The sequence below is a fragment of the Antennarius striatus genome, chromosome 13 (assembly GCF_040054535.1).
Source record: "Antennarius striatus isolate MH-2024 chromosome 13, ASM4005453v1, whole genome shotgun sequence".
In the NCBI taxonomy this organism is placed as follows: domain Eukaryota; kingdom Metazoa; phylum Chordata; class Actinopteri; order Lophiiformes; family Antennariidae; genus Antennarius; species Antennarius striatus.
The window spans coordinates 17,353,163-17,368,337 of record NC_090788.1 but is presented as its reverse complement, the minus strand read 5'-3'; the positions used below and the strand labels follow the sequence as shown (position 1 = coordinate 17,368,337).

General features: G+C 41.3%; 1 protein-coding gene across 1 annotated transcript; it reads left to right on the top strand.

The window, feature by feature from the left end:
* Positions 1-2,651: 2,651 nt before the first annotated feature.
* Positions 2,652-13,081, top strand: hunk (hormonally up-regulated Neu-associated kinase). The gene is made up of 9 exons (XM_068331414.1): positions 2,652-3,298; positions 5,864-6,156; positions 6,972-7,027; positions 7,396-7,531; positions 7,633-7,760; positions 9,398-9,524; positions 9,691-9,859; positions 9,976-10,138; positions 10,804-13,081. The coding sequence occupies exons 1-9, from the start codon at positions 3,065-3,067 to the stop codon at positions 11,547-11,549; spliced, it is 2,052 nt and encodes a 683-aa protein (XP_068187515.1). The 5' UTR covers positions 2,652-3,064; the 3' UTR covers positions 11,550-13,081.
* The last annotated feature ends 2,094 nt before the right edge of the window (positions 13,082-15,175 follow it).

Genomic DNA, 15,175 nt, shown 5'->3' with positions numbered 1-15,175 from the left:
AAAACTGCTCTCCGCGCTCTGGATTCACAGAATTCAAAGGATTTGAAGTTTATTATCATGCGCGCAGTAAAGAAACACTTTACCCACCTCTTATGTGCCCAAGGCGAAACAGGAGAGAAAGTAACAAGTAACCTGCTCCTGTAAAGTGTAACATATATGCAATTTATTTATTTCCCTACACCCAGATATCAATATTTGAATACAATTGAAATTGAATTTCAAATTGAATATTCGAAACAATATAGTTGTATTACAACCACTTTAAGTGGTAATCTCATGCCTAACATCATAATTTGTTTTTTATTGGATGAAGATTCAGCCAACACATGACCTGTGTCACATTTATCTCTGTTTTGAAGGAAGTCCACCGGACTTTAAACCTTGAAGACATGTTGCCCCTCATACAAGAAGCTTCTACTATTCTGACCAGCTGGTGGAGAGTTCCAGATATTTACCCCAGTAGGATTGGCCGGATTAATCTCCCCACCAGTTGGTCAGAAATGGAGAAATCTCTTGTATGAGACGTTAAACAAAGTATCTATCCATCTATCTAAACGTTTTTTGTTTTTGGTTTTTTTGGTTTTTTTCTTGGAGGTTTGTTGGTTTAGGGATGTGATTCCCGCTTTGGGTGTGAGAGGTCCTGGGTTCAAATCCTGGATGGGCCCTATTTTGGGGGTGGCAGGAGCTCCGTCCACAAAGACTAGGCTTGGGGACCAGAGGGTGTCTGTTACAACTACAACATGGACCAAAGAATGGAGTGTGAACTGGTAGCTGGAGAGGGGACTTCAAATCCTGAGCACTGCCAAGGTGTCCTTGAGCAAGACACAGAACTCCGCAAGCTGCTGCTACGTGGATGCCCTTCACTTGACCACCTCTCCTTTATTTGGATGTCTAGACTAGAGGACCTTTGTGTGTGTGTGTGTGTGTGTGTGTGTGTGTGTGTGTGTGTGTGTGTGTGTGTGTGTGTGTGTGTGTGTGTGTGTGCGTGCGTGCGCGCGCGTGTGCGTGCGTGCGTGCGCAAGCTCCGGCCTCGTTGGACTACCATGACCTGAACGACAAAAATCTTTGCATTGTGTCACATTATTCAAGTAGAATCAAGAATAACTTTGTCATTGCTAAATCCAACAACCAAATTGGGTTGTTGTTTTCTTCTTTCCCTGTCTCTTTATCCCTATTATATCTATGAGTGTGTCTGAACCCAACTAGTCACCATAGAGGGACACCCTTCTAGGGTCTGGCCCAATGTTTCTGCCTATGAAAATGCATTTTTCATCCATTTGAAAACGAGCTTGATCATAGGAGAATTATTGGGTTCGGAAGATTCTTGCTCTTCTTGAAAGTGTCACAACATAACTTTTGTTGTGATACTGCATAAATAAAATGTCTTGACATTGTTTTACAGCCTACCTCATGCCCTACAGGGACCATAAATGAACAACAATTTTAAAAAAAACCCAGCTTGTTAGCAGAACAATGAAATAATGACCATTATGTCAAAGGCAGGACTGCAGTTGTACTGATATCTGGTGTCAGGACTCACCGCTCGGAGGTTGTTGTACAATTGAAGTCCAATAGATGGCGCCATTCATCTACTTCTGGGATCATTTCTAGAAACCTGGTGTCAAGGAAGAGTGGTTCAGGCATCTGATTGTCTATGCGTGTTGTTTTTTTTCATTCCCACGAATCCATATGTGGAATGGATTTAAAAAAAAGAGCTCACTTACAATTATAATAAAACGTTAATTCAGATACAGTAACCCCTACAAGTGTCATTAATTATAATCAGCACTGTAGTGAATTCAATCTGATTCCGTCTCAAACAATAATATCAACTCCAAGTGGGTACAATATATATTGTCAGGCTTCTATATTTTATTATGCCACTGTAGGTTTACTGTAAGGACGACTAACAGTATCACGTTCAGGTCAGACACCTGCCTTGAACCGAAATAAAACAAGAAGTTCAGCATGATTGCATCTCAAGCTGTTGCCGCTCCCAGCACGTGGTCTCTGAATGAAGCGCCAAGAAAAACCTTCTTGTGCAAAGTGGTAAACAGCCCTTTGTCTGCTGATGAAACACGGAGAGCGACATTTTATTGTTGGCGCAATATCAAATTTGGGAACTATCTATCACACAACAGCGCGTAGTTCCTTCGTGATGCTGCGCCTTAAATGAAATTCTAGTTACACATGCGTCCATCTGCTGTATAATTGTGACTGCAGAGCGCATGGAATAATATGGGTGTTTTGCACACAATTCTACCTAGTGACAAGACAATTGCAATGGAGACCGCATAAAGCATAGCATAGGCATAAAATAGCATTACAGTGACACTGTTGATGTCTTGCATCTTACACTACGCGGACATCCTTTGTTCAAGACCGAGTTCAACCCGGGCGCACCGAGCGCATCGGCGGAGCAGCGGGAGTCGTCCCCCCTTCTTCTGACGCGCAATCCTCCCGCCCGCGCTCAGTGGATTGAAAGTCATCAGTGTAACTGGGCTTTGTGTGTGTGTGTGTGTGTGTGTGTGTGTGTGTGTGTGTGTGTGTGTGTGTGTGTGTGTTTTTCCACCTCACACTAAGAAACGCCCACCCAGAGGAGCCGGTAAAATCAGTCAGTTCAAACGCTATAACACGCCGCCTTGCCTGAATCAAGGAGTCGTTCTTGCGCGCAGGGTGAAGCGACTTAAAACCTCTGATTGAATCAGACATTTAATCATCGTCAGACTTACGCACGGTTGTGTTATGCAATAACTTTCCACGAGTTTGTTTGTTTTTTTTTCCCCCCATGTCATTCAAATCTAAGCTCATATAGAGCCTATTACCCAAGACTTGTTGTGGAACCTGCTGAGTATGCTCACTGGATGCTTTGGGCGAACAGGTGGCGCAAGATCCGGTTCTCTTAATTTGGTATTAGGGGCGAGACGCAAGCCGAACGGAGTTTACGCACTTTATTGGACGCTAAGCATTTAATACCTGAGTGTAAGCTGTGCGAGCGGACGAGCTGCGTAATAATAGTTTTCTCTCTTGACAGCCGAACACCTTTTTTGGCAAGGGAGCTGCTATGCCAGTTGCAGACATGGTGGTGGATAACAACCACGGGTTACACGAGGGGAAAACCCCCAACTGTGCCGGGAACGAGAGCAGCCTCTCTACCTCTCTATGCAGTCCCGCAGCAGACATTCTCAAGAACTTTTACCACACCAAACGGGTCGGGAACTATTTGATTGGAAGGAAGCTGGGAGAAGGATCCTTCGCTAAAGTTAGAGAGGGTCTCCACGCGTTGACCGGCGAAAAGGTGAGTGGAAAAGACAAACCGGTCCTTAGATCCGGTGTGTTATATCTCTGGGCATGAATTAAAATTTGTATCATATTATCATAATAAATTGGATAAACTGTAACTTGAAATTTTTAAGCCAGTTATGAACTTTGAAGGGAAATAATAGACATTTTTGTGACAGTTTTCAACATCTCAAATATCTTGATCACACGCAGCAAAAGGGGGAATCTAATATGGTTTAAAATTTCAACGACAATGACAGCTGTTCATTCCCTGCTGGTGGATAAAGGGGGGGGGGAACTTATATCATTTAAAGGTTATTTAAGATAGCCGTACGTTGGCGTGTTTTTTTCCACCATACCAATATAATGTTATCCTTTCTCAGAGAAAGTGATCATTCCTGTTTGCCAACAGAATGCTCCTTAATGAGCTCATGCGGCACTGGCATCTGCTGAATAAACTGCGTTCTCAGCGGGCTTGATTTCCAGCCAAGCTCTAAAGACAATATTTACTTCTTTATGCGGGTGTGTTTGTGTGCGTGTCTCTACTGGATAACGCGTTTTCTTTCTTTTTTTTTTTTTATTTCGGACCTCATGCTTTGTTTGCTGCTGTTGGTGATCTCACCAACGTTGCGCGCAAAAGCCAGAGATGGGGACCGAGAGCGCAAATTGCCCGACCAATGGGAGCACTGAGAAGCTACTTGCATATTGAATGGTGTCGTTGATAAATGGGCTTCATTCTCATTAGGATTCTGCAAGCGGAGCACAGCGATGTGGTTTTCCATCGCCTTTGTCTGTCCAGGTTTCTGAGGAGCACCAGGACACTTGTGGGGGAAAAAAAAACAACTGTTGTTGATGTGCTTCTGCTTTTATACCAGTTTTCTACGTGTTAAGAAGGAAAACATGTTTTACTACATTTAATAAAAAGCATGTTGGAGATTATATCATCCTCCTTCCCGACTCCCCCTCCCTCTCTGAAGCTCTCCTCTTCCCTCCACTCTTTGTTAAGAATGATGCAAACACTTGCAATCTCACTACCAAGAGCATCACATACCCCCCCCCCACCTCCCACCCTCCCTTTTTTTTTTTACACTCCCATTCAGAGGAAATAAAAGGTCCTGTGTGCTTGAGGCAGAGGGCAGGGAGTTTATTCAGGCAAAGTGGTGTTTGGGGGTTAAAGAAGCACCGGAGTATCCCCCCCCAATCCCTTTTTTACCATCATTAAAAAAGTCAGCGTGGATGCTGGGCTGGGATGGTGTGTGTGTGTGTGTGTGTTTTTAAAGCAGGGGATCTGAAAGTGAGGAGAGGTCAGGGATGGTGCTGTCATGGTTGGGGGGTGGGGAGGTCATATGCATGTGTTTTTCATGTCTGTAACCCACTTTACACCCCTCATCGCCCCCACCTCCTCCTGTTTCTGTCTGAGGGGTGCCTGATAAACAACTGAATCCCCCAGAAGCCCCCTGGCTAGGCAGACCCCTCCCCTTCTACATACCCACTCCTCCCCTATAGACTAACATACTGTAAATACAGTGCTCCATCCCCCCATACATGGCCCTCACCCCCATTTCTCATCCACTCTGCCTGGCATAAACATGAGCTATGTATTACCGAATAGTGACAGGTTATAACACACACAGGCACATGCAGTCAGGTTTAATTAGCAACAGTAAAAAATAAAAATAAAAAGTAATTCAGAGCTGAATCAATTATCAGAAATGAGAGGACAAATGTAAAAAAGGAAAGCAAAGGCTGAAGGACGGATGAGAGGACACATACAACCATTCTGCCGCTGCCATTACATTAATGGATATGATGATTAGTTAGGCTTGTCATGCCTTTCTATGTCTGTCTGCTCTCCTTGAGATGATTTGTTGTGTATGATAGCCATGTTCTTGAACCCAGTCTAGACAGGTTACAAGGAGACACGGGCAAAGATGAAATAAAGTGGAGGGCTACATTAGTAAATGCAATTAGAGGGAAGAAAAGTGTTTGTCATAAAGATAAAGGACACGCACTGAGGTTTTTTATGAGACATGTCTTTTAGTCGGACAACAAGGACAGGTCAGGAGAGGATGAGTGATTAAAGTAACACAAACTGATGTCGTGTGTGTGTTGAATGTAAACATGAGACCTTAGTTTGTCATTTCTGTCTCTCTTCTACATTTGTCGCTTCTCCTCTCATGCATTCAGCTGGACTTAGAGTCTGTGACAAATGGAGGAACAGTAAATGTCCATTTGGCCATGGCTCCATCTCAGTAAATATGGTAGCATTTGCCTCTTCCCTTTTTATGATAGTTCAGTAACCCATGCCACACACACAAACACACACACACACACATACTATATGACTCCTGCAGGCTTGGGGCCCTATAGGGCCTGCTTTGCCCCGTGTTGGCAGCAGCTGTTAGGGGAGAGTTCAGTGTTGAGTTACAATGCAGACTGAGTAAGACCTCACCTGTTACACTACAACTCTCCACGACAGCAGTGTGCTAGTCCGTTATTCCACAGTATGACATGCTAGCAACTTAGGTCATTACTTTGTCTAAACCATCTGTAACTCCAACCTCTGTCTCAATTTCTCCAGGTGGCAGTGAAGGTGATCGACAAGAGAAAGGCCAAGAAGGACTCCTACGTGACCAAGAACCTGCGGCGAGAGGGTCACATCCAGCAGATGATCCGCCATCCCAACATCACACAGCTGCTGGACATCCTGGAGACAGAGAACAGCTACTACCTGGTGATGGAGCTTTGCCCCGGAGGCAACCTCATGAATCGTATTTATGATAAGAAACGCCTGGATGAGAGGGAGACGCAGAAATACATTCGGCAGCTGGTGCTGGCCGTTGAGCACCTGCACAGGGCAGGTGTGGTGCACAGGTAAATATTAAATACATATTAGTGTTAAGGCAGAATCTATATGCTGTATATATTGATAGTTTGCTGCCCGTAGCGTAGACAGATTTGTGGTGTTCATGGGTTCAAGCTGACTTAAAGATCATGAAATCAGACATGATTCTCTCTTAAAGTGTGGCTTAAGTCCTTATTGTGAACATTCAAATCAACCATCACCTATGTCTACATTGTTTTTTAGAAAACTGCTAAAAAGGTCTTAAAAACTAAAGATTTAAAAATAGATTGAAGCAGCAGTTGGATTTCCGGGCATGGAGCAAAGAAAATAATTGTTCCAGTTTATTCCTGTTGTAAATAGCATGGCAGATATATATTTAAGTCTAAAAATTGTCATTTCTGTTTTTTACATTTTTCATCATACAATATATTTATATTACAATTATGTTTTTAATATTTGATTTTGGGAAATAAAAATATTAACTAATTTTTGCATGAGATCTTTGATCTAAATTTCATGAGGCTCCTCCTGGGAACATTAACTTCTTTGTCGCTGAGAGCATGGGAACTTAATTTCAATCACAGTGAGATGCCTGTGTGGGAAACTGTATAACAGGATTTCTAAGATTGAGGCGGGATCTGGAGGCATACAATAGACCATGAAAATCAGCCAAAGTGACCCACAATGGGAGGGGTATGTGTGTATGGGTTTGGTGCTTGTGGAGTCTGACTTCTCCTGGTCTTTCTTTGTGCGGTGATCAAGGGTCAGATAATTTATCTCACATAAATATTGACACTGTGACAGTTTCACACTGACATTGTCTTGTCTCTTCCTTCTCTAACAGGGATCTGAAGATAGAAAACCTTCTTTTGGACGAGCAGGACAACATTAAGCTCATAGGTAACGCATCCTTAATCTTTCTATTTGTTTCTCACACTTGGCAAATCTGTACAGTAGATTCTTCTAAAAATACACACAATTTCCCAGAGCAGAGAACAAGAATAACATTTGAGCTAATAACAAAATCTAACTCATATTCCAGTTACTGTAGAATAAATGTAAAAAGATTTTCTCAGTTGGAGTGGATCATGCCGAGTCTAATGTCCCACATGTGGTGAGGCGTTAAGCGCAATTAAATATCCCATAAAAACCCAGACAAGCCCTCAACACAGTGCTAATCTGCTTCTGTTTGCGTGTGTGTGTAACGGATGAGCTGAAAATACAGTGATAAACCCAGAAACACTCACGTCGCCTCTTCTGTGCTTTAGATTTTGGCCTCAGTAACTGTGCTGGTATCTTGGGATATTCGGATCCATTCAGCACCCAGTGTGGAAGTCCGGCATACGCTGCCCCAGAGCTGCTGTCCAGGAAGAAGTATGGGCCGAAGGTGGATGTCTGGTCCATGTGAGTGCATTATTTTACATGTCAAATATCGGATTAATTAAAAAGTATGTTTTTACTCCGTGAGCACTTGCCAAGCTTAAGTGTGTATTTTGTTCCTGCAGCGGTGTGAACATGTATGCAATGTTAACTGGGACTCTCCCGTTCACCGTGGAACCCTTCAGTCTCCGAGCCCTACACCAAAAGATGGTGGACAAGGAGATGAACCCTCTTCCTCCATCACTCTCCACAGGTAAATACCAAACGCACCAAAGCACGCTAGTGTACAGTTATAATACGTATAATTGAATTCATTCCTCTCAGTCAATATGTCACTTTACACTTTGACAGAATTCCATTCACGGTCCCTAAAAAATGTATAACTAGTGTTTTTGTTAAGTAAGAGCAGGAAAAAGATATAAAAAGTATTTCCACAGAATATTACTTGTTTAAAACATTGTTTTAAACATAAAATTATATTCCTTAAATATAGTGTATAGGAAAATAAATAGATATATATATACATAGACACAGACAGACAGATGACAAGGAGTTTCCCTTGAGGCAAAGAAAAGCAGGAATCCATAAATGTGGTGAATAATTCCAAAAACACAAGAAGGGGCAATTGAAATAAATGAATTAACCTTAATGGGCTAAATGAAAATCAAATGGTTAAGAACATAGCAATTATATGCAGTTAAAAGTTGCGCACGGTTATACGTCAGTTTTCATGAGCTACACGGAAAAATATAAATTAAGTTTATGTCATTTTATTCCAGTCTGTCCATCACAAATATTGGAATCATAAGATCTCTAGGAAACTATTAAAAGCACATAATATCATGTTCCTGTACAATAAATAAGAATAAAAGATATATTGAAATATGTACGTACAGTATATATTAAAATATATATCTACCGTTAATTGTCACTTGTGATTCATAAGGTTGTTTTAAAATTAGATAAGTCGATGCAGTTTTTTCACTATTGCAAAATAATAATAATAATAAGAGCTTTTATTTTATCATTCATTCGTAAATAAAGCATCCGTGATGTATGTAAACATTTGTATTTGTAGAATTTTTTTTTTTCTCTGTGTTTTATTAAATAAAATTTTGTTTGTAAGTTTAAAATAGGTATTTATTAACCATATATTATTAAAAAGACATTCATAAATAAAGTACAGTACAGAACTGGGAATGCTTATTTTCGGGTAAGCCTGGAGATGTTTTCAAACTTCAGTTGTGTCCCCTGGAACCACTTAATGACGGAGGGTGAGGCATACCTATATTCTTTGTTAATATATCTCAAGAAACAACTTTGTACTCCTTGCCAGAATTCATTCCTGTTAGTCCGTAAATCTCTCATATTGTCACAACTTCATTCAGTTCACGAGAACTTTATAACTGTAGTGTTTTTGATACATAAGTATTGGAAAAAAGATGGTATTTCACAGAGTACTACTAAACTAAACATTGTTTTAAATGTAATTGTACTTTATATTATTGAATATTTATTATTGGATTATAATTGAATTGTTTTTCTATATCATGTGCCTAAATATGATAAATTAAAAATATGCATATATATTTCAAATAAAACAAGTGTGTGAGCTTGGCTGCAAGCCAAGACACTCATACTATAGATACCTCTAACCGTACTAACAGTATCACACTGAGTAAATGTAGTGGTTTCCTTAAACAAAGCCAAAAGTTGAACTTCTGTAGAAACAGCTGAGGAAGTGTGCTGAATGCCACAGAAATGGATTTATTCATGTTTATTTGAGTTGTTTTTATTCAAGGGAACGAGTCATATTTATGAAGAAAAACATGTAGAATGTGTAAATCAGTTTCAGCGTAGAAACATTTATTCTCTGTCTCTTTTTGTCAGCTGCCATTTGTCTTCTGAAGAAGCTTCTTGAGCCAGATCCCAACAAGCGTCCGAATATCCACCAGGTAATGGCTGATTCCTGGCTACAGCTGGCCAACAAGAACACAGGAGCACCGTACCTCAACAGGTAGATGCACCCGGACACCCTTTATGTTTTAAACTTGTATTTTGACTTCATTTGGAGTACATAATACATTTATTTTTACAGGTTTAACACAATTAAACGTGTAAAACAAGGATAGGAATTGTTTTGTCATAAAATTTTAAGCATCAACCTTCTCTTATGTGTCAAGGATCCACATTGAGGAAATCAATCACACGGTGTTGCTCCATATGACCGAGAAGATGAGCTACAAGCACAGCGAGGTGCTGAGCGCTGTCCTCACCAATCGCGCCTGCCACACTCTTGCCGTCTATTTCCTCCTTAACAAAAAGATGAAGAGACTCTCTAAGGAGTATCGGGTAAGGGGTGACACCGGCATTTTTACACACTGTACCTGCAAAGAGCTCCATGAACGAGGATGATAAACGTGGTTAATAGAAGATTTGAGACGATGAGTGGTTTACTGTGTGTTTAGGAGATGCAGTTCCAGGAGACAAAGAAAGGAGAAAAGCAGAAAAGTGAATACTTCCAGACACAATGGAGGAAGCATGTAGACAAGCTCACCATCCCCCCCAAACAGACTCCCGTTTACCTAGCTGTTAGCAAGGGGCCCAGTAAGGAGAAGAAACACAGAACAGGTAAGGCCTCATATTGGGCTCATTACATTCATTTAGTTCTTTAGTTAATTAAATAAAGCATTTATTGATGAATTATCTTGTGCATCAATGACCTCTATCAATCAATGTAGTCCCCCTGTCATTCATTGATCCACTCCCTCTCCCCCATCCATCCTCCATTCAATCATCCATCTGTTAATGTTAACACAGAAGGCTCACTTGAATTTAGTTCTTTCAAGGTTTGATTTTTTTTTTTTTCTTGGATGTGTGATTCTAGTTTTTAACGCAACACCCTTTGAAGACTTTATGAGTACCCAAAAAGGACCTGGGTTCAATGCTGAGGACTTTTTCTATCCTGTCGTCTTCCTTTCGTATTATGTGATTATAAGTAGCCTGATGAATAATTTGGATTCAGCATGTCAGGAAAGGTTCAAATCAACCCATAACCTTTTACCAAGGTTAAAATAAAATAAAAAAGTTGTTTTACGCCTTCTGGTCACATGCTCTCAGATAAGGAATGTCTTCAGTGACAAGTTGACGCGTTTAGACACGTGGCAGTCCAGTTCTCAACCATCCATTCATTGTATACCTAATGTAAAAACTGTTATTATTAAATATTTGATGAACAAAAATAAAAAAAACACCATATTTCAGAAAGGTTACAATTTTCTTTGTTTCCTCTTCAGGTCTTCTGCGAGCCATTACTGGAGGCCATCGCAATTCACCTCTGGCCCCTCCCGGGACAGTCGCCTCCTCTTCAATGGAATACTTAGAGATCCAACCTCTTTTTAATAACACTCCTCAACAACGGAGGCGCTTGGCCACGCTTCCACCGGTCAACACAAGCCCAGAACACAACATACCGGCCCCGCCGGCACCATCACCGATCGGGATGCATTCCTTTGGCTCCCTATCTAAAGCTGAACAAATTGAAGACACCCCAGCCTCACCTTGGTACAAGCTGACCAATGGGACTTTGTCCCCACCCCGCCACGTCTCAGCATTCCAACCAGACTCCTCTTATTTGAAGAAGGCCACAATCCCCAGTCCCCCTGTCCTGATTGTCAATCCACAGCCAAAGAAGAGCCTCTCATCAGATTGGTGTGGTTCTTCCGACACCAGTGGCAGCCCACCCAGCACCATAGGAAGCCCACCAGGTAGCTCCGCTTTCAGCCCTCCGAAGTCCGCCTTTCATCCTCTCAATCCCACCTCAGCGTTCAGTCCTCCCTCCAGCAGCAGCAGCGATCCCGACAGCCCGACCCACCGCAGCAAGTTCCCCTCTATGGGAATCGGACAGATCCTAAAGAAGAAGGTCCAGCTGCAGCCGTTCAGCTTCCGGCCAGAACAAGTCATCGAAGAAGTGGTTTCCCCACCTCCCTACCCGATGCAGACTCTCCTTTGTGCTTCAGGGGCACTCAAAACCCTCTGCTGAGGGATACCAGATGAAGGCTAACTCAAGACACAGACTGACCTTGAGACCCCTTCTCAACGCTTTGTTGAAGTTGGAGAGGTCTTCCAGAGCGGCCTTTTTGGAACGAGCGGTCCCTTTATTGCGACTGAGCCACTTTTCATGAGCGATAAGATCATTAAAAAAAAAAAAAAGAAGGTGTTTAAAAATGTTTCACATATTGTACCACTCTCGTTATGTAATAAAGAGGTGGTGACACTGAGAAGAGATTTGAAACAGATCCCAGAGGGATGATTAAACCACACTGTGTCCTAGATAGAGTGGACATGGGACATCTTGTAATATGAGCCTCACCGAAAAGGTGTACACATACATGCATTCACACAAAACACTGTATTATACACTGAGTTAAGGTTTATTCTAATGTAATATTGCTGTAACTGGTTACTAATTGAGCAGCAAACTGATTCACACCAGCTATCAGCCCCCGACCCTCACCCTGATTATATGTATAAGTGTCTGTGTAAAAACTCTCTTAAGATACTCACTGACTTCCAGCCCGCTGGCACCGTATCCTCATTCCTGACTGGGTGAAGCTCACTGCACTAATCTTAAAAACCAAAAAACTATAGTCACAACGTTTACCATCTTTTACCTCACTGCATAATTCATACGTTGATGTTTAACAGCAGTCAAAAGTGACCTGTTTGAGTGGATTTTGCCACAGTGTTGCAGTGTGTGAGCATTAGTGCCATTAGAAATAATCAACACACTGAAATAGAAGTAGATGCCAGGAGTAAAGACATACAGCACTCTGTCACGTACTCATAAACTACCACTCTACACTGAGAGTAATTCACAGCTATGACTTTTTTATATACAAGTGTTCCGTCACCTGTTTGTCACACAGGAAAACTGTAAGCCGTCTTCGTTATGACTGTATAGGAGGTTATGGTTGTCAGTTTTTGAATAAAAATTAAAAAAAAGATAAAAATAGAGAATCAAAAGCCTTATGATACTGATCAGCCTTACCAAAGGTTGAAGAGATGAAGGTGGGAAGAACTGCTACTGCAATCGTGTAACCTCCATGAAAATAACTCAAGTCCTTTTTGTCTTAATGCTGTAGTTTGTGCAATAGTCTTAAGTGTTTACTGCAATGACGAGTATTTGCCAAGAGCTCTCTGAGAGTGATGTGAAAATTGTGCTTGTAAATAACAGTACGATTCCTGTGTTCCTTCTGTGTCATTTTGTTACGGAGGGATTCTGACAATTTTTTTGTCAATATTTTCACGTTAGTAGCCTCAGAAAAGTATCTGACCTACAAAAAGGCTTTCACAGGCACACAAGGCTTCTCACTGTTAAGACACTGAAAAGTCTCTTCCTGTCAAAAGAAAAAAGTTGCATGCAATATTTCACAAGTGAAATTTTACTGTTAACATTTTGAATTTATGTCTTTGTAATTTATTTTGGTTGTTACTGAGATTGATACAGAATTGCTGGGGGAATGGTTTTTGTAAGATTTTGTAATGAAGGTTTTTGTTGGGGTGTCAAGAGATTTCTATGCTGTATAAAGTATTTTAAATATTTATACTGAACCAATTATGTGTCTGTCTGGTTTTTCAATTCCACCTTGTTTATTGTCTGGTTTGTTTTAGCCAAGAGACAATTTTCATTTTTACTGAAAAACAATATCAAAAGAATATATTTATATTACCATAATTCTATAAATACAAAATTAAAAGTCAATTAAAGTATACACTACACAGAGACAAAAGTATGTAATTTATTTCTAAAGATCTCAGATCCAGGGCGAATATACGAAGATCTGTTTCCAAGGGACTTGGTTTCTAACCCCAATGTGCCACTAGTTTCACATTCCACATGCGTTTCCCATGGGACACCTGAAAACCCATGCAACTGACACACACACACACACACACACACACACACACACACACACACACACACACACACAATGTTGCAGCCTCTCCCTCCTCACACACACAGCAACACATACACACACACACACTAAAGACATTAATCTATTGGGTTGTGGCTCCCATATCCCTATTATAAACCTCTTTGGGTCACACTGCCCTGTCGAGACAAAGAAGGGGGCGGGCGGGGGGGGGGGGGGGGGCTCTGTGGTAAAGGCACACAGGACAACACAAACAAGCCTGTCTGATTAAATCTGCGTGGCTAAGCTGATAAAAGCTGAGGGGCAAACGTGGCTCATAAAATGCTTTAGACCCAGAGCCTTTTGTTTATCAAAAGCAGCAATATGGTTGGTCAAAAATCCCTGGGCTTGTTTGGTGAGAATAACAGGAGGGAATAAACCACAGCACTCAGTTAAAGCATACGCTGCAGAGCATGAACAGGTGCTACAGATACCTGAGAGTTTAGAGCTCCTCCGGCGACATCTGTAGTTGTATAAACACCGGCACACACTGGCACACCCAAACATACACAACCGCACACAAACACACACACAGAACTAACTCATATGTCTGTTAGTTAGAGAAAAGGTAACACTTCTGAGTTGCCATAGAGTCTCTGTGAAATTGTGTCAACATTTTCTCGAGTATTACTGAAAGAGAGTAATGTAGTAAGTAATTGTAGCATTGGATTGTCTTGTAGAAAATCTGGAATTACGTTATTAAGATAAACTCACGCAGAAATGAATCAATAAATCCATATAGATGAGATTAAGAAAAACAATTTGCTTGACTATTTCTATATTAATCTTTGTGTAAAAAAGATCAACAAATTTGTATTAATTCCAACATTCAGCCCACAGTCCAATCAGTGTTTGGCCTTGAGAAGATATTTCTCCTCATAATTATGCTGACCCTGCCAGAGCCAATAGCTATCAGTCAGTGATGTTAACTCTTGTCTGGCATCTAAATTACTTCTTTGGCTTATTCTCTTCTGAGCTTCCTCTATCAATCTTCTCTTCTGTCACGAGTCGCAGAAACTGCTGTGCCAGTCCTCATTGACCACTCATGCAGTTCCAGTGTCTCATCTCTTTTGCTCATTGAAAGTCCCCCTCCACAGCCAGAATTCTTCTTTGGGTCCCCCACTGTCCTGGAACTAAAGGCTCCCTCCAGCTCTCAGCACTTCAGAACGAGAGTGATGTTAGTGGTGTAGAAACCAACGCTCCCCAGATCACCCAGGATAAAATATCAAAGATGACAGCATAAAACTTCAGAGGTCCAAGTGAACTGTACAGATGTGTGTTGCACAGACCCACTACACAGAGGCACCTCAGTCCTTTGCCCAACAGAGATGTGGAAACTGATACGTTTCCACAATTTTCTGAGTTGTCAATTTTTCTGAAGGGACACTCTTGACTCAAAATATGTCATTTAAATTTGTGTGGTTGCAGACGTAGCAGGGCAAGGACCAAAATTCAAGTCAGTGTGAAACACCTGAGGGATACATCTCTATAATGAAATACAATATAAGGCAGTTTTGTTCAACAGATATTAGCATGGACTGCACATACGGTATTCAAATTTATCAAAATAAGGAATAGTTCAAATTCACAGGTCTTATGAAGAGGCAATACATCTTGATACACTGATATATATCATGCTGACGTTGACATGATGGAAACTTGCCTTGAGGTCCTACATAAGCCACCACAGTGG